Source organism: Odocoileus virginianus, chromosome 4, assembly GCF_023699985.2.
Source record: "Odocoileus virginianus isolate 20LAN1187 ecotype Illinois chromosome 4, Ovbor_1.2, whole genome shotgun sequence".
In the NCBI taxonomy this organism is placed as follows: domain Eukaryota; kingdom Metazoa; phylum Chordata; class Mammalia; order Artiodactyla; family Cervidae; genus Odocoileus; species Odocoileus virginianus.
In genome coordinates this window covers 147,668-168,016 of record NC_069677.1, presented here as the reverse complement: position 1 = coordinate 168,016, position 20,349 = coordinate 147,668, and the positions used below count along the sequence as shown (strand labels likewise).

Below are 20,349 nucleotides of genomic sequence, written 5' to 3'. Positions count from 1 at the left end.
AGATATCAATGAGGTCCATCTCATCTAATGTACTATTTAAGACTTGTGTTTCCTTATTAGTTTTCTGTTTTAATGATCTGTCCATTGGTGTGAGTGGAGTGTTAAAAGTCTCCTGTTATTATTGTGTTACTGTCAATTTCTCCTTTTATGTTTGTTAGTGTTTGTATTACGTATTGAGCTGCTCCTGTGTTGGGTGCATAGATTTTTACAATTGTTATGTCTTCCTCTTGGATTGATCCCTTGATCATTATGTAGTGTCCTTCCTTATCTCTTTATTTTTAAGGTTTGTTTTGTCTGATATGAGGATTGCTACTCCAGCTTTCTTTTACTTCCCATTTGCATGGAATATATTTTTCCATTCTCTCACTTTCAGTCTATATGTGTCATTAGGTCTGAAGTGGGTTTCTTGTAGACAGCCTGTATATGGGTCTTGCTTTTGTATCCATTCAGCCAGTCTGTGTCTTTTGGTTGGAGCATTTAATCCATTTACATTTAAAGTAATTATTGATATGTATGTTCCTGTTGCCATTTTCTTAATTATTTGGGGTTGATCTTGTAGATCTATTTTCTTCTCTTGTGTTCCTTGACTATATAAATTCATTTAACATTTGTTGTAAAGCTGGTTTGTTGGTACTGAATTCTCTTAACTTTTGTTTGTCTGAATAACTTTTTATTTCTCCATCAATTTTGAATGATATCCTTGCCCGGTACAGTAATCTTGGTTGTAGATTTTTCCCTTTCATTACTTTAAATATATCCTGCCATTCCTTCTGGCCTGTAGTTTCTGTGGAAAGATCAGCTGTTAAGCATATGGGGTTTCCCTTGTATGTTACTTGTTGTTTCTTCCTTGCTGCTTTTAATATTCTTTCTTTGTGTCTGGTCTTTGTTAGTTTGATTAGTATGTGTCTTGGCGTGTTTCTCCTTGGGTTTATCCTGTTTGGGATTCTTTATGCCTCTTGGACTTGACTATTTCCTTTTCCATGTTGGGAAAATTTTCAACTATAATCTCTTCAAAAAATTTCTCATACCTTTTTTCTCTTCTTCTGGGACTCCTGTAATTAGAATGTTGGTACGTGTGATATGGTCCCAGAGGTCTCTGAGACTGTCCTCAGTTCTTTTCATTCTTTCTATTTTATTTTGCTCTTCAGAAGTTATTTTCACCATTTTATCTTCCAGCTCACTGTTTCATCCTTCTGCTTCAGATATTCTGCCATTGATTCCTTCTAGAGTATTTTCAATTTCAATTATGGTGTTGTTTGTCTCTGTATGTTTCTTCTTTAATTCTAGGTCTTTGTTAGTTGATTCTTGTGTTTTCTCCATTTTGTTTCCAAGATTTTTGATCATCTTACTATCACTATTCTGAATTCTTTTCCAGTTAGTTTGCCTATTTCCTCATTTATTTGGACTTCAGTGTTTCTAGTTTGTTCCTTCATTTGTGTAGCATTTCTCTGCTGTTTTTTTTTTTTTTAACTTTATTGTGTTTGAGGTCTCTTTTTCCCATGCTTCAAGGTTGAATTCTTTCTTCCTTTTGGTTTCTGCCCTCTAAGGTTTGTCTAGTGGTTTGTGTAAGCTTCTTATAGGGTGAGATTTGTGCTGAATTTTTCTTTGTTATTCCTCTTATGGGCAAGGCTGAATGAGGTGATAATCCTGTCTGCTGATGACTGTATTTTTGTTTTATTTAGATGAGGCATCCTACACAGGGTGGTTGGGTGATGCTGGGTCTTGTATTCAGGTAATTTCCTTTGTGGGAGTTCTCACTATTTGATACTCCCTAGGGTTAGTTCTCTGGTAATCCAGGGTCTTGGAGTCAGTGCTCCCACTCCAAAGGCTCAGGTCAGGATCAAAGATTCCACAAGTGGTTTCTTACAGCATTAAGTGAGATTAAACAAAAATCCAAAATGAGAAACCAAAGATGAGCCCCAGACAAATGGCAGTTATAAAATCAGGGAAATAATACTTAAAATAATGGAATATATATACACATATACATATATACCCATGAGCAAAGTCAAAACAGTCCAACAAAATAAAGTATAGTAGATTGACCCAGCGAACATGGGAAATCAAAGATTATATTTACCAGTTAAGAACAACTTCACTAAAGCACAAACTGGAAAACAAAACTAAGGCAAGGTGCCAGTTGGGGAATAAAGCAATAAAAATAATAGTAGCAAATATGTTGAGAGGAAAGGAAAGAAAGAGTAGCTATGCAATGTTAAATAGAAGTAGATGAAGATGATTTGTATATATTGAAGATTAACTGTAAGGGGAAAAGGACAGTAGGAAAGGCAAACAAAGGAAGAAAAGTAGAAAAGTATAATAGATTTAAGAAAATTTAAATTATGAAATAGAGAAAAAAATATGGAAGAAGAAAGGAAAAAGGAAGGAAAGGAAAACTCCACAGAACTTCAAAGGCCCAATGTAGAGGCAGAGGTTTATAATGACTATTAAAAGTGTGACTGAATGTACACATATACATATACACCCATAAGCAAAATCAAAACAGTCCAACAAAAATAAAGTAAAATAGACTCGCCTGGTGGACAAAAGGAACCAAAAATTATGTCTACCAGAACAAAACTATAAAGCACAAACTGGAAAACAAAACTAAAAGCAGGGTGCCAATTAGGGTAGAAAGCAATGAAAATGAAACTAACAAATATGTTGAGACTAAAGTAAAGAAGGAAAAGAAAGAAAGAATAGATGTGCAAAGTTAAATAGAGATAGATAAAGAAGATTTATATAAAAGGTTAACTGCAAGGGGAAAAGAACAGTAGGAAAAGCAAATGGAGAAATAAATATAGAAAAATAATAATAGATTTAAAAAATTAAAATTAAAGAACTCCCCTGAACTGCAAAAGCTCAACATAGAGGTGGAGGTTTATAACAGCAATAAAAATGTGACTGAGGTGAAAAAGAAAAGCTCAAAAGCTTAGTTAGATTTCATAGTGCCAATAAAATTGACAACTACAACAAACGGGGGTGGGGTGGGTGGAAATCCAGGAGAATCTACAGAACAAGTCAAAACATAAGAATAAATGTTTTTCTTGAATCACTGCTGTCAGGGTCCTTTCCCTCACTGGGAGTCACAGTTCACTTCACCTCCCTAGGATGCCCTCTAACACTGTGCTGATCTCTGGACCTGCTGTGAGGGTAGCTCAGATTCTAATCTGGTCCTTCTCCATGTTCTTGCCTCCAAATGTCCACAGCTGTCAGAACTAGTCCTTTTCCTTTTGTGGGAGCTCTCAATGACCTTTTATATATTCCACAGACTCAAAATCTGCCTAGTTGATTGTATGGATTTAATCTGCTGCTTGTACAGCTGGTAGGAGGGTTTTGGGTCTTTTTCCTTAGTGACACTGCCCCTGGGTTTCAATTGTGGTTTTATTTCCACCTCTGGATATGGGTTTTCCACTGGGGTTTGCTCCTGAGGCTGCCTTGGAGGACCTGGGTTTGCCTCTGTGAGGGCCAGGTGGAGGTGGTGCAGCTGCTTGAGTTGCAGGGGTTCTGGCAGCACCAAGTATTCAGAGGAGTTGGGGTCTCGGGCAGCAGGAAATCCAGTACTCTAGAAGGGTTTGGCAACCAGTATTGGCCAATATTGGAGAAGGAAATGGCAACACACCCTTAATATTCTTGCCTAGAGAATTCCATGGACAGAGGAGCCTGGTGGGCTGCTCTCCATGGGGTTGCACAGAGTCAGACACGACTGAATCGATGTAGCATGCATGCATTGAAGAAGGAAATGGCAACCCACTCCAGTAGTCTTACCTGGAGAATCCCAGGGACAGAGGAGCCTTGTGGACTGTCATTGATGGGGTCACACAGAGTCGGACATGACTGAAGCAACTTAGCAGCAGCAGCAGCATTGGCCAATATGCTCCAGTATTCTTGCCTGGAGAACCCCCCTTCCTGACAGAGTAGTCTAGCAGGCCACAGTCCACAGGGTCACAAAGAGTTCGACACAACCTAAGCGACCCTGTGTGCATAGATGCAAGACTTTTTTTTGCCTGAGGCAGCTCTGTGCCAGTGAGAGTTGAGCGTGAAGATAGCGCAGCTGCTTGGCTTGCAGGGACCCTGGCAGCATCAGCTGTGCAAGGACATGGACTACCTCTGCTGCAGGAGTTATGGCCTTATCAGAGTTTTTTTGAGTCTCTTGTAGCTGGCGATCAGAAGGCCTATTTGGCCAGTCTTTCCCCATAGTAGCTCTGCCCGTTCAGGCACTTACAGGGCTCCCTTGTGTGGGGTGCTTATCTGTTGTTCAGAGCATCAGGCACATAGAGGGGCCCCTGCTTGGGATCCTACTCTGTAGATTGGTGCTTCAGGCACTTAAAGGGGCAACGTGGGTGGGGTCCTACTCTGTAATTCAGTGCATCAGGCATTTGATGGGCCAGCCTCTCTTGTTCAGCTGCTGATGCTGGTGTGTCAGGGGAGAGAGGTTATGGTTATGGCTCCACCCCCTACACATGACTCAGCCGTATTGCCTTACTTCCTTGGCTGCCCAGCTTTCCTCCACGAGCATTTCCCACCACAGTGTCCTCCTTCACATCCCCTCAGTCCATCTCTCTGCAGTCAACAGCAGCCCTTGCCCTGGGATTGCTCCACAATCCCTAAACTCCAGCCACTGTGCCATCTAGGGTATGTATGGCAGTGGCAAGGACTATCTGATTCTCATTTCATTTCAGTCAGTCAGTTCAGTTGCTCAGTCGTGTCCGACTCTTTGCGACTCCATGGACTGCATCATGCCAGGCCTCCCTGTCCATCACCAACTGCCAGAGTTTATTCAAATTCATGTCCATTGAGTCAGTGATGCCATCCAACCATCTCATTCTTTGCCCTCAGTGAGTGGGGGGAACTGAAGCAGGGGTCTGATCCCCACATTCGGGTGTCTGAGTCAGAGGAGAAACATTTAAGGCTGAAAGGGAAACAGCTGATTTGTGGCAGCCTAAATAGCTCCAAAATCACTGCAGATGATGACTGCAGCCGTGAAATTAAAAGTCCCTTGCTCCCTGAAAGAAAAGCACTTTTATGTCTGAAGGTGTATTCCTAATGTATCCATGAAGAGAGATGTATTCCACATCCATCTACTACTCCACCATCTTGTTCCTCCTCCTTACTGATCTTAATTTTTGCTTAAAGCTGTACTTCTAGCTTCTCTCAGATAGAAACTTAGAAATTTAATGAAATTCTGAATTTTATATGAAAGTGAAAATCATTCAGTCATGTCCGACTCTTTGTGACTTCATGGACAGTCCATGGAATTCTCCAGGCCAGAATACTGGAGTGGGTAGCCTTTCCCTATGGTAAATTTTTTTTTCCTATGGATTTTCTATGATAGACTATTATTTTCCATATTTGATTTTATCTCCTTCCATTTTGTTATTTCTTTTTGCCAAAAAAAGTGTAGGTTTATGATGAGGCTCTAAGCAAAATTGGACTTCTTATTGGGCTTTTTTTGTTGTTTTTTTTGCTGCACTGACTGCAGTGGCGTACAGGATCTTAGTTCCTTGGCCAGAGATTGAATCCGTGCCCCCTCCAGTGGAAGTGCAGAGTCATTATAACAGCAGGACTGCCAAGGAAGTCCGCTTGTGGACTTTTTTGAAGTCCTTTTAAGTGGACTTCATAATTATAATCTTTTCAGCTACTTAATATCAGTCTTTTTTAAACCTAAATTTTTCATGGAAGGTATAATTGATACTACCTTTGATATCTAAAATCTCAAAGCTAGAGGTTTTTATTATCCACTGTGTCATTGAAAGATTACCTGTAGGCACAAATGTGTTTCTGAAACAAGTATTTATGAAGTTAATGAGGTTATTATGAAGCTACTTTGAAAACAACCATCAAAAGTTTGTTATAGTCACAGGCTAATGACATAACAATACATTGATTTGTGTTCTACTCATTATAGGAAAGGGAAAACATGTATAAAACATCAGTTTTTTATTTTCTATAGTATAGTTTTTGATGGGATTGGTCATGAGATTAATAGCATTTTGTTGACCCCCACATCGTAATGTTTTTACCTTATAATTTTTCAGTTTTAGGTTTATATGGATAGTACCTGTTGATCGAAGCATATGCTATATGAAGAACTTGGCACCAGTTTGTGTAAGAGAGTAAAGTTTAGCAGATTAGTGAACTTTACACTGGTTTATCCTTTATTAATAGCTGAAGCTTAAATACAAATTAGAAGCTCATATTGAAAGTTACTTTAACATTCTAAACCAGAGGTCACCTCTACCACCTCCGAGTATGACAGGTAGTCCCTCCATGTTCTGAGAGTAAAGCCACTAAAATTATATGTTACTCATTAGCCTGAGGTTGAACAATGTCACCTCTGACTTCAGGTTTGCTGATCACATATCATAAAGGTAGAGAATACTTTGAACACTCTCAGTAGAGCCTTTCTACTTGTCTTCTCACAAAGCTATTTAGGGAAAGATAAGTGTCATCAAATAATTATGTGTCTGTGGGTTGAGTGTAACTATTAAATACTCTTATTAGGAATAAAATATCATATTCACTTAATATTTTGGTGGTAGGAATATATTTCACAAAATAAACCTTCTCTTTTTAAAATGGGTTTACAGGAAGCAGAATATATTCTAGTAACTGCCCTTGCCATTTCTTTATAGTTCCGTGCTACAAGCGGTGTAAACAGATGGAATATTCAGATGAATTGGAAGCTATCATTGAAGAAGATGATGGTGATGGGGGATGGGTAGATACTTATCATAATACAGGTAAGAGGAGAATAGAATGGCATGTGTTTAATTTGTTTTAAACTCTTTTATAACAGCCTTGATTTAAAAAATAAAGAAAGCAACACAAGGCATAGTTTTGTACCAGGAGATTTTTACCTGAAAAGAAGCTAGAGAACAAATTAGGAAAAAATGCCCTTGGAGTGTACCACATTTTATAGTACTGTACTACTTGCCAGTACACACTGCCGAATATACCATGAAGGCAAAATTATTGCTCTTAGTTGAGATTCACTGCTGTAGTCAGAGGTCTAAATAATCTGCACAGGAAAAAGTACCTCTTTAAGTTCATTTTTCCTCTGCTCTGTGTAAAGGACACTGCCATCTGTTTCCTTAGATGATTCAGAAACAGATTCAGGACTTAAGTTCCTTGATTTGAAGCTTTCTTGTTCCTTAATGAGTTGAATATATTGTTATGTCAAGGCCTAGAGAAAATAACTGAACAACTTCTTAAAATAATTTGAAAATCATCCTCTTTCCTCAACTGAGTAGTGCCGTAGAGCCACTGGTTATAGTACTACGTTTCTGATGTCAAGTTAGTGAGCCTCTCAGTTGTCTAGTTGTATTCCTTAATTCCTGTCCCAGCATCCAGGTGCGTATTAACAAAAGCATTCCTCACAGAGATAAGCAGGTGTTGGAATGATTGTGCTGTGCTATCCCTTGTCACTCAGTTGTGTCCAACTCTTTGAGACCTCATGGACTGTAGCCTGCCAGGCTCCTCTGTCCATGGGGATTCTCCAGGCCAGAACACTGGAGTGAGTTGCCATGCCTTCCTCCAGGGATCTTCCCAACCCAGGGATTGAACCAGGTCTCCACATTGCAGGTGGATTCTTTACAATCTGAGCCGCCAGGGTAGCCCAAGAATACTAGAGTGGGTAGCCTATCCCTTCTCCAGGGAATCTTCCTGACTCAGGAATCAAACTGGGGTCTCCTGCATTGCAGGCAGATTCTTTACCCACTAAGCCATTGGGGAAGTCCTTACATGATTGTGGAAGCTAGCAATTCTGAAATGTAAAGGGCAGGTTGGCCAGCAGTCTGAAGACTGGTAATGGTCTGTTGATAGAGCTAGAGTCTGAGGCCAGTCTGGAAGCAGAATTCTTTTAGAGCACTCAGTCTTTTTTTCTTAAGTAAAAAGTCTCTTAAGAGACTAAGTCTCTTTTTCTTATCTCCTGATTGAATGAGGCTCACCTACAGTGATCTGCTTTACTCTAAGTATACTGATTTAAATGTTAAGCACGTTTAAAAAATAACCTTCAGAGTAACATTTAGACTGTTGTTTAATCAAACTATGGGATACAATAACCTACCCAAGTTGACATATGAGATTAACCATCACAACTGGTACAGTGTTACCTTCATTAGAATCCTTTGAGCTTTCTTTTTCTTTTCCAATATGTCCTCCTTTTAGGAGAGTCTGATTTAATGGGATGCTACTGCATTATATTTAGATGGATTGAAGAGGTTTATTTTCTTTGTTTCTGTGAAGTAGTCTCAGTGAGTTGTAATAGAAATCCATTATGTTAATAATCATACCTATTATAAAATAATTTATAGAAAAACTACTCTGATATAAAAGCTTTATGCTCAAGCTGTGGATTGTGACTGACATTTTCTTTGAAAGTGAGTCTTTGGATTGGATATATTGAACAGATATATCAAAGCTTCAGAAGATAAACAAAGGAGCAAAGTATATTTTGTGTTTAGGGTTTTTTTTTTTTTCCTTTACTGTTTCCCATCCTTGTTAAATCATTTGAAAACACTGATGGATATTTTGAATTAGAAATATATTTAGCTGACTTGTGATCCTACCACCTTCTTAATGTTACCTTCATTGAGATAAGTGGTTTCCAAGGTAGCTGCTTAATGAGGTACCGTGGACAGAGCATTGAACCGAAGAGCAGGTGTGGATTTGAATCCCAGGTTCTTCATGTAACTGAGATTTATACAAGTTTCTTATTCTGGAGACTTCATTTCTTCATAGGAAGAAACCATTACAGTGACTCCCTTACAAAATAGTGTTTATGAGGACTATATAAAATATAGAAGTGCTAAAATAGAAAGTCTCATAAATCTGATGTGATATTACTTCCTCTGGATGTCCTAGATCTCTGAAGCAAATAGCATATTTAACATAACCATTATCTTATTGAGAAAATTTCATTGCAGGTTATATGACCCCTATAGTCTTCACTTTCTGTTTACTTTCTGAGAATATTTATTTTGATAGACTCACACAAGGAAAGTAAATAAAATAAATGAAGGATATTAAATGAAGATAGGCTAGGATAATTTATGATAAAATATTAAACTGATATTTTAAAAGTTACTATTTTTAATTTTGAGAAGTACCTTTGTGATTATTTATTCCTGTTAGAGTTCATTTGTAAAAGTGCTGCTAACATTGCTTTCTCATTTCAGAGAACTTTGAGAATTTAGATAATGTTAAAGTGTTTTTGTATTGCTCAAATCAGGTAAATTGATGATCTTTACAACTTAATTTTAGTAATTTTCTGCTGAATTTTAAACAGGTATTGCAGGAATAACTGAAGCAGTTAAGGAGATTACACTGGAAAGCAAGGTAATGGTTAATTCATTATGTTTTTAAGTTCAGTGACCTAATTATTTGCTTGTATATTTATTTTGAGGTTATTCATATCATTCATATGCAAACTCTTACTATCAGTATTTATTATCAACTCTTTGAAATTCCAGCTGTTTTATTTCCTCTCATTATTCTGCATCAACATACCAAAACACTACTGTTGCCCAGAGCTTCTCTTTTCTTTACTCTGTCAAATGGTTAAGAAAAACATTTTTTGAGACTGTAATTGGTTAAAATCTATAAATTTTTACTATTTGGGAAGATTTCTAGGCCAGTTTATAAGAAATGGCTTTCTATTTTTAAACAGAAGTCCCACACATTCTGTTAAGTGGAGGTTTTTGAAGGGATTTACTTACTTGCTGATTACTGTAATAGATATCTGATAATACCATTTTTAAGTTTGTAGTTTAAGCACTATCTTAAGCAGTTTATTCATTTCTTCTGAAGTTTCTTAATTTACTGCTAATTTGAGGGTTTCTTGGTTTTTGTTCTGTTTTTCATTTTGAAAATTTAAAGGAAGCTTTATAGCATTCAAAATCATAACATTTTGAATGAGTGAAAGCTAAATCAGTTGGGTTATATTGTACAGTTTATTTGAAGGAAGGGTAAAAATATACAATTGGGTAGAAATTTTCTGCTTGAAACTTTTCAGTTAATTTAGACTATATTAGGTTTTCATTTCTAAAGAATGATTATAGTTGTCTTCATATTTTTATATAGTTGTTTAAAATATTATAAAATACTGCAAAACACTTTCACCTTTATATTTTCTTAACTATTTTGTTAAATAGTCCATTCTCTTATTTTTGAGTATCCATTCTTTTTGTCTTTCTGAAACAGTTAGCTGCAGCAGTTCCTAGTTTAAGATCATCGTCTTTGTGTGTTTCTGTCATTGGGATCTTTTGGGATTTGTTACTGGGGCTTAACAGAAGGTGTTAAAAACCAAAACAAGGTTTTTTCTTTTTTTTCCAGTGTACAGTTTTATGCTTGCTAGGGATTAAGGTTTAGTTCATTAGTCTGAAAATTCATCTTTTTGAAGTTCTGCTTTTTGGAGAATTTGACTAAGGAGAAATTATATAAATGACTTTGCTGCTTCAGAAGCTCTTGTTTATTCCAGCGATTAGTGTGTATGGATCAGACTTTGGGAATAATAAATGGCAGAGTGTGGATCCATTGTTTTGATAGGTTTATGATAAACCCTCTCAGGAATTTTTAATAAATTTAATAATGGTTAATATGGTACTTAGTATCCCACTTAGCATTCTCCTGTCTTACTAATGGTTGAGTACTTGGAATAATTTACAACTAGAATTTATCTTCCCTGTCATTTCCTGTTTAATACAGAATTTACATGATTTTTTTTTTATAATTTAGTGCTTAGAATGCATACTATTAAAATTATATAAATTAGGTGAAACTAAATGTCCAGTTTTTTGACCTACTACATTGACTTCAGATTTTTAGAATATTAATTTTGTGAAAATGATAATTGTATATTATATTAGGCTTGTCTTTGGTTAGCATTATTAATGCAGATATAGTTAAGAAATTGAACTGAAATCTTATATGTTATAATAATTATAATTGCTTAATTCAACCAGGAATGTTAAATTAGAGAATATGATAGTATTTGATTTGTAATAATATTAACATGTAAATGTATTGTGGTTTAAAAATATATATATATTTCTCCTTTAAGTGTACCAGTTAACTTTGAACTGACTTTCTAATACTATTGAATTGGTTAGCTAGAAATATTGTTTTGTCAGAAGTGTAACTGGCAACAATTTTTAAATGACTCCTGGTGCTTCTATGATACTTTTTATATTTTTCAGTCACAGTGGTTAGCACATGGTTTTTAATGATTGGTTTATGGGTTTATCATATAAAGTAGGAGGTTTTTGAGTTTAAGAAATATCTCATCATTCTTACTTTTGCAGTGGTTAACACTGTGCTGGCATGTGGGTGCTCAGTATTTGAACTCATGAACATATTTAAATGACTTTAAATATAATTAATTTCAAAGGACAGTATAAAACTCAAAGATTGCTCAGCTTTGTGTGAGGAGGAGGAAGAGGAAGATGAAGGAGAAGCTGCAGATATGGAAGGTATTTGTGTTATGGATTTGTTTTAATTACAGTAGAGTATTGATTTTAGAATATATATAATTGGTGTGGATTAAGAATTCTACTTTATTGAGTTCTGAATTTTAACATTGAACAGCCTAGAGAGGATTTGTTTAGTTTAAATTTAATAAGTGCAGAACTTACCTTGCTCTTGGACTTTACCAAGAGCATGGCCTTGATAGAATTATTTCTGCTGGATCAGTATTGATCGTAAATATTTAATGCTGGAGACAGCCATGAGATACAGATTCTTAAGCTAATTCCTAAATTCTTTCAGAACAGAAGAAAATTTGTTCAGGGATTTAATATTTTCTTTTTCCTTTTTGGTAGCATCTTACTACTTAAACCTTATGATAGTTATTCTTAATGGGGCCTTTTGAACTATATGGAATCCTTCCACTGCTTCCCAAGAATCTGAAGTGCCTTCCTAGCATTGCCAGTTGAGAGTTGAGACTTAATGTGTTAGTGAATTATAGTTACAAGAGATTGAAACCCGTTATACTAACAGAACACAGTAATACAGGTCTAAAAGTATATGGCTATTCAAAACGTCATACTTCATTAGCCTGATGATCTTTAACATGAAATTTCAGATATTTAAAATTAGATGGAAGAAAGTGCTGTCACCAGGACAACCTCTCTTGTTCAGTCCAGATTGTTAAGCCCAATCTGTCTTTATAATACTTACCTTCTCTGTATATTTATATGATTCTGTTAACCTTTTCCTCCATTGGTTTTTATGACATGGGATTTACCTCCTCCTTGCTTGACTGTTTCTTCTAAGTCTTCTTCCCAGGCTTTTTTACTTCTGCTTAGCTGTTAAATGTTGGTATTTTATGGTGCTTCACTCTTTTCTCTGCTCACTCCCTACACTCCCAGGTAGATTTTTATCTACTCTTGTAACTTCTATAATTAGAGACTGTAGTCTGGCAGGAAGAATGGTGTGTAAACTGCATTAGATTTTCTATGAGAGTTTAAATATGAATATGTGTATGTATAGAGAGAGGATTAGCAGTTGGGAAAAGGAAAAGAATGTGAAAAATGACAGGGCAGGCATTTTGGAGGCTGTAAGGTGGCCAAATCCCCCTAGTACCTAGAATTTAGTGAGATAGAATGCAGAAGTAGAAGGTAGTATCTGTAGAGATGGCAGGTGGTGTTTGCTGAAGAGGCAGCGGCAGCCTAGCCTAATCAACCAGAGTAGTCTTGACTTAAAAAGTGAAAGTGTTAGTTGCTGAGTTGTGTCTGACTCTTTGCAACCTCATGGGTTGGACTGTAGCCTGCCAGGCTTCTCTGTCCACGGGGATTCTCCAGGCAAGAATATTGGAGTGGGTTACCGTGCCCTCCTCCAGGTCATCTTCCCAACCCAGGGATCGAACCCAGGTCTCCCACATTGCAGGAAGATTCTTTTACCATCTGAGCCACCAGGGAAGCCTTCTACTTAAAAAAGTACCTTTCAAAAAGAATAAGTATCTTTCACTTTTGTTTCCAAAATTACTTTTGAGCTTCCATGAAACCTAGCTGTATATCTGTTCCTAGATTCTAGTGAGAATTTTATCCTTATTTCCATGTATTACTTCTATTCGTTGAAGAAATCCAGATGAGTTTACTTATAACCAAAATTGATCACAGGAACCTCATATACTGTGTCTATGCTCAAGACATACATATCTAAACCCCAACCTAGATCTACTTGTTTAGATTCATTTCCACATGGAAGTCTCATAGTTGTCAGACCACCTTCTTGCACAAATACTCATTTCTGGATTCTGTCTCTGAATGGTATACAGTTGTCAAGTTGGAGCAGGAAACCTTATGAATAAAGTACTGTTTTAGTACTTCAATACTTTGGCCACCTGATGTGAGGAACTGACTCATAAGAAAAGACCCTGATGCTAGGCAAGATTGAAGACAGGAGGAGAAGGGGATGACAGAGGATGAGACGGTTGGATGGCGTCACTAACTTGATGGACATGAGCTTGAGCAAGCTTCGGGAGTTGGTGATGGACAGGGAAGCCTGGTGTGCTGCAGTCCTTGTGATCGCAAAGAGTTGGACATGACTGAGCAATTGAATTGAACTGAACTGTTTTATTAGAGTTCAAGCTGTAGAATTGCCTTAAATATCTGACCACCTTCTAGTATGTTTGTTACATTTCCCTTGGATAGAATTAAAGAATTGCTATATATGGAATTTTGCTTAAGAAGTGTCGTTGGTACCTAATATAACAGTTAATTTTCATCCATTTCTCAGCAAATATTTATTGAGCAAGACAGTATCTATATATCAGATACTACATTTGGTGCTGGATATAAAGCAGTAGACATGATCTCACAGAGCTAATATTTGATTTAGGGGACACAGGCAAAAACAATAGATAAAGCAAAACATAAACTATCTCAGATGGTTGTAAGTGTTAGGGAGAAAAGTAAAGACAGGCAGAGACAGGGAGTCTTGTAGTAGGATGAGTGTTGTAAATTTTAAATAGGTTGGTTAAGAGAAACCTCACTGAGGATATGCTTTTTGAGTATAGCCTGACAAAAAGTAAGCAGACAAGCTGTTTGGTTATCTGAGGAAGAGTGCAAAGGCCCTGATGTGGGAACACATATGACTTATATAAATACTGCAAGGAGGCTCCTATGTTTAGAGAGGCGTGAGGAGAGGGTAATAAGGAGTGGAGTTAGAGAGGTAACCTGGGATGGTGTATGGCCCTGGCTTTAACTCTGGGATGAGAAGCTGTTGGGGTTTTTTTAAGTAAAGGAACAACAGAATGAGATTTTAAGATCTCGAAAGAATCGCTATGACTTCAGTGTTGAGAATAAACACTGAAGGAGTTTGGGACAACAGTTAGGCATCTACTTTGATAATCTAGGCAAGAAATGACTGTGACATGGGCTCAGGTGGTAACTGGAGGTGATGAGAAACTGAAGATTCTAGATATTTTGAGGGTAGGGCCAAAAGAGTATTTGTTGCTGGATTGAATGTGACATGAGTGGTCATGTGTGACTCCAGGGTTTTTGACCTGAGTGTGTAGAAAGATGTTATTCATATGGGGAGTGAATGGCTTTGGAGGGGAAGTCAGGAGCTCAGTTTTTGACATGTGATACTTGTGCTGTCCCCTAGTCATTCATTCGAGTCATAAATAACAGTTGGGTATCAGTGTTTGCAGTAAGGGGATAAATTCAAAAGTCATCAGCATTTAAAGTCATTGGGACTAAATGAAATCTTCAAGGGAGTCAGTGTGGATGAAGAAGAGGCACGTTCCAAAAACTGAGCTTTTGGTTACTGTAGATATTGAACAGGACCAGCATAGGAGATAGTGAAGGAAAAGTTAGTGAGGTGGGAGGAAAGCCAGGAAAATGTATCTTAAAGGCTGAGGAAGGAAAATATTGCAAGGAAGAAGAAATAAATCATGCCAGATGTTCTTAAGATATCAATTAAGATGAAAACCGGGAATTTACCACTGGATTCAGCAAGTGGAAGTCACTGATGACCTTAACGAGCATGTCTTATGCAGTTATATAAATATCCTTGCATACCCTGTGGAGTCACCAAGGACTCTAGTATTATTGTGCCAGTTGGTATTAGTAATAGATCAAGCCTTAAGTAAGCCGACTTTCTCTGACACTGTTAGGTAAAGTGTCTGCTTCTTTAGAAATACAGAATTAGCTCTCTAATTTATTCAATATCTTCGATAGAAACTAAAGCAAAAACCCGGTTTTGCATTCTCTGAAGTAATATGTAATTTCGTTTAAGAAATTATTTTGAACTTGATTAATCTTTTGTTGCTTTTTATAACAGAATATGAAGAGAGTGGATTGTTGGAAACAGATGAGGTTTGTAAATTGAGTTTTCTTTAGTTAATTTTTAATGAGTAAACTTGGGGATTAGTGTTCCTAATATCTTGATCTATCAAATGAGTTTTTTATGTGTACATTGTTTATAGCATATAACATTTTAGCTTTGAATTTTGTTATATCTGCTGTTGAATAAAAAATACATAGGATGGGATGATTTGCTAAAACATCACATAGTGATTTTAATGGTTGTAAATTTTTCTCCACTGTTACCAGGCTACTTTAGATACAAGGAAAATAGTAGAAGCTTGTAAAGCTAAAACTGATGCTGGAGGTGAAGATGCTATTTTGCAAACCAGAACTTATGACCTTTATATCACTTATGATAAATATTACCAGACACCACGACTATGGTTGTTCGGCTATGATGAGGTAAAAATAAAGAAAAAATTTTAGTGTAAATGTTTAAAATTTGAGGGTTGAATCTTTTGTCATTAAGTCCATGGGTATATATTTTGGCCTTTCAAGTTTTAGGAATCATTTGCTTTGTAATTTTGTGATTAATGTTGAATTTGATTCTTATTTTGAAGAAACTAGGAATTATTCAATGTGAAACAGCACTGCTAAGGATTAAACAGAAATATTCTGTTACATTTATTCCTTGGTCCCTTGAACTTACCCTTTGAAATGTGAGGAAAATTGAAGTTGGTTTGTTATATTAAATTTTGTTTGGGATTATGGGTAGACATTTGCAGAATGATCATATTGCATGTGGAGTTTTTTTCCCTGTAGACTTTCACTTAATTGAATTAAAGGAAAACTAAAATAAAATTAACTTGTTTAGCCTGTCATTCCAATGACTATAAATGGAAAACAAATAGGCCTAAAAGATGTTATAAAGTTATAAAATGTTTTGATAGCTCTGAACTTGCCTTTTTGTGAACTTTTTTCTGTATTACGTGATAGCTGATTTCACATAGCCTTGATGGACAGACTCTCCTCCCTGGCTACTTGATATAAACTTTGCCCCAAATAATCTGGTGATTCTAAATAGTATAGAATTTGAAATTGCAAGTTATGTGGAAGGTGGGGCTAAGTATATTATAAAGACTAAGGTTTAGGCCTAAAAGTTTTTAAATAGTAATTTCAAAGCATTTTTTATGCTTTCAGCAACGGCAGCCTTTAACAGTTGAGCACATGTACGAAGACATCAGTCAAGATCATGTGAAGAAAACAGTGACCATTGAAAATCATCCTCATCTCCCACCACCTCCTATGTGTTCAGTTCACCCGTGCAGGTGCGTGTGTGTGTACACTTCATGGATTTACCACTTGAGAGTCTGTATAAACAGTGTCTGAACAGAAGAAAATTTACTTCATAAATAAAATTCTATTGTCTTCCTTAGAAATGTTTTTGTGTTTAAGTAATATGTAAGACCAAAAAAAAATTTATCAATTTCTTTTAAGTTTCAATTCATTAAGAATATTTTTTTGTTCTTTGTGTGTTGTATTATAGTATAGATTTTTGTGATTTTACTCCTGTTACTAGCTCCAAGAATATTTTGGAAGATTCTTTTTAAATTAAAAAATACTAATGGTTTGCTCTGTTGTGATATCTTTCTGTGAATGTGGAATATAAAGTTAACTTTGTGCTTTTTCTAGGTGACCTATTAATCTCCTTTTATTGGTTAGTGAAGGGAGATGTGTGCAGAATTTCTATTCTCCTCTACTTTTCAGTTAAGAAGTTTCCAACCCTACCAAATCAAGTACATTTTATAATTTGGTATTTCTTTGTATCAGTGTGTTATCACAGGGCTAAAAAAGTGAAACTGAGTCTATATACATATCAAGGCATTTTAGGCCTTGCCATTGGCTGCTTCAGATTATGACTTCATATTCTCAGGGCCAGTACATTTACTGTCATCTTCTAAGTTGACTGCCTCTGTCATGAAGGTTGTATTCAGAGATTGAAGTGATGTTATTTAAGCCAGGATACATATAAAAGTTCATTTCTTCTGTATGATTTTATTTACTCAGTTAATTTGCTCAGGTAATTACTCTGATATCACCGTATTATGTAGCATAGGAGATTAACCAGTTGGCCATGAGAAGATTTGTGGAAAACTTTAGATAAATATCTTTTATATAAAGGCAAAAAATTTTTTTCTAAATAGAATCAGATAATTTTTATCTGAAAAAATATATATGTGAACTTTGACCAACTGGCTTTTCTTTAACTCAGTTGTGGCTTATTCTCAGTTAAATATTTAAGCAGTCAAAAATCACAGCATTATAAATATCTCTTTGTTGTTGTTTTTAACCAACCGTTTTCATGTAACTTTTTTGAATTTGTCTGGTTGGATTCTTGTTTTTTTCTCAGAGCAGAAAGCCCTTGCTCTGTAGTTGTACCCTGACATGATTTCCCTTTCTCTGGTTTTCTGCCCTACTCCCCCTTCCACCCCCATTATAGGAAAGCTAACTAGTTCCATTGTGTTCCTTTGTGACTACCATAGCTTTTTAAAATTACCCCTTCCCCCAGTAAAACTGTCTGCATGACTCAACAGTCTGGCTTGTTGGGGAGTAGAGAGGAGAATATTTTACATTATTACTGTTATATATTAAAATCACTGACAGTAAAAATTTTCACAAACAAAAACTTTCTTTTCCTATTTTGATCCAGTTGATCTATACTAATATTTATTCTTTTACATTTAGGCATGCTGAGGTGATGAAGAAAATCATTGAGACTGTTGCAGAAGGAGGGGGAGAACTTGGTGTTCATATGTATCCTTACCTGTCTGTGTATGTGACTAGGGGCAAAGTGCTTCTGGGATATTTTTTTTGCCCTTTTTGAGAAATTTAGCCCCTCATATGTGGAAATCTTAGTGGGAGTCTTTGTTTGGAAGATGTTGCATTGTGATAGTTCTGGCCTCAGATGTTGCATTGTGATAGTTCTGGCCTCGTTCAGTTGTTGAACACATGTCCCTGTGTGAACCAGTTCACTCTGCTTTGTTACGGAGCTTCAGAGCAATATGTGCTTCTAGGTAGCAGCTTGCCAAGTGCCTTTGTTTGTTCAGGAGGCAATGGCTGAGAGTATGCAATTCATAACTGTTAACTCTTGATGAAAAAGAAACTCAAAACGCTTAATCTGTTGATGAAAGATGAGTAACCTGTGAATTTAGAGGATAACACGTGAATATCTTTTCCTCAGATATATTCCTAATTTAGCAGATTGTCAAAAGTGTACTTTTCTATCAGGTAAAAAGTAAAGTTGGGTCTTGTCGATCTGAGATCTCTGAAGTGAAGAAAAGTAAAAGCACATGAATTCTATTTCAGGTAGTCTTCAAATACAGTATTCTCATTTTTCTCCAGATATGAGCACCCATTTATTTTTCTGGGGTTGGCAAGAGGAATTAAGTGGGTCCTGAAATACACATGCCCATAGCCTGGATTTGTGAAAAGCAGCCAAAGTCAATGGTTTAAATACCAAACATCTTGAATGAGTAGTTCATGCCACTCACTGTTAGATGTAGACTGAGGGGTTGCCACTGTCTTGGAACTATAGATAACATGAGCATTGCCAATAGATTGTGTGTCCCTCAGAGAAACATTGAGCTGAGGTGATATTGAAACAACCGGGAGTTTTTGGTCCAAACCAGATTTACCATTGAAAGCCTATTATGCATAATATGAGCATTCATCTCTATTTTTGAAGCTATAAAGCAACTTGGAAGACTCTGTAATTCTAATTGAGTCATCAATTAAAAATTAAGCTCTTAATGTTTCTAAGTGCACTGGAACATAGGAAAAAAAATCAGGAATTTGTTAAAGACAGTCCAGTATAGCAGATGCTATGGCAGGTACATATACTAACCAAGAATCAGTCCTTATGGAGGATTTTTACCTATTTTTTGTTCTTTTGCTTCAGAATTTTTATATTCTCCACACTGTCTCATTTCCTAACATACTCTAAAAAACTTACAGACAATAAAAAAAGCCATTTCCCACTCATTTAAGTTTGTGCAACAATGTCCTTATTTATATATTAAAATATTTGGGCTAATAAGAACTTGTACTCTTTAAGAAGTCTTAACATGCAAATATTAAATCGGGATAAGTCAGACATTCTTAAGTTGTAGAGAGCCTTGTGTTGAATAGATACCAGCTTGCGTGAATGAATGTTTTCTTAATATACTTGATTTAAGATTCTGTCTTCTATATATTTTCTGAGGAGTTATTGCTTAATAAAATGGATAATTACAATGTTAGCTTAAATCAGAACTATTTACCAATCTGTTTTCCTTAGCTAAAAACCTTTAGGTATCTTCTGATTTTCTTGAAATTTGTACAAGCTGTCATTCCAACAATAGAATATGACTACACAAGACACTTCACAATGTAACAAAGAGAGCATAGAATCTATCCTAATTATTGGTTCTGATTTTTAAGGAATTAACCCATAGTGACCATTGACCGTATTCACCAATATGTACAATTTCTCTAATAAAGAGACTTATGTTTATGCATTAAATAAAAAAAGTTCCACCACCAGCCTTATTTGTTTAATAAAAATGAGTGTAAAGAGAGTTTTTTTCTTGCTTCTTATCAAAAAGGTTGTAATAGCATTTTTCTTAAATAATAATAATTCTTTAAGTGTAGAAATATATCATACAGAATGATGGTAAGAGTATTTTTGGTTCACATTTATGAGGAAGGTATTTAAATGTGTATTTGTGTGTGAGAGCTGGGACTAGAAAATACTGCATGCTAGACTCCCTTTCCCTTCTTTCTCTTGCTCTTTGTTCCTTTTGTTTTCCCTCTGTCTCCCTAAGTCTCCTATCTGCTAATAGTTAACATTGATGAAGTACTTACTGTGCGCCAGGAAATTAAGTGCTGTTGCTTATTTTGTTAATACTTCCAGAGTAATTCTGGATTCAAGAATATTTTTCTTATTGTGATTGCCTGTGAGTGCATGTGCGCACATGCGTCCTCAGTTGTGTCCATCAAACTCTTTGTGACCCCATGGACTGTAGCCCACTAGGTTCCCCTGTCCATGAGTTTTCCCAGG

General features: G+C 36.1%; 1 protein-coding gene across 1 annotated transcript in view; it reads left to right on the top strand.

Moving 5' to 3' along the window:
• Window positions 1-19,853, top strand: part of ATG3 (autophagy related 3) — a 33,931-nt gene extending 14,078 nt beyond the window's left edge. Inside the window, exons 5-12 of the mRNA XM_020890886.2 lie at window positions 6,636-6,743; window positions 9,290-9,339; window positions 11,390-11,471; window positions 15,286-15,320; window positions 15,558-15,713; window positions 16,452-16,579; window positions 17,997-18,065; window positions 19,602-19,853. Of these exons, the coding sequence (XP_020746545.1) occupies window positions 6,636-6,743; window positions 9,290-9,339; window positions 11,390-11,471; window positions 15,286-15,320; window positions 15,558-15,713; window positions 16,452-16,579; window positions 17,997-18,065; window positions 19,602-19,683 (710 nt within the window). The 3' untranslated portion in view covers window positions 19,684-19,853. The remainder of the gene's footprint in view (window positions 1-6,635; window positions 6,744-9,289; window positions 9,340-11,389; window positions 11,472-15,285; window positions 15,321-15,557; window positions 15,714-16,451; window positions 16,580-17,996; window positions 18,066-19,601) is intronic.
• Window positions 19,854-20,349: the final 496 nt, after the last annotated feature.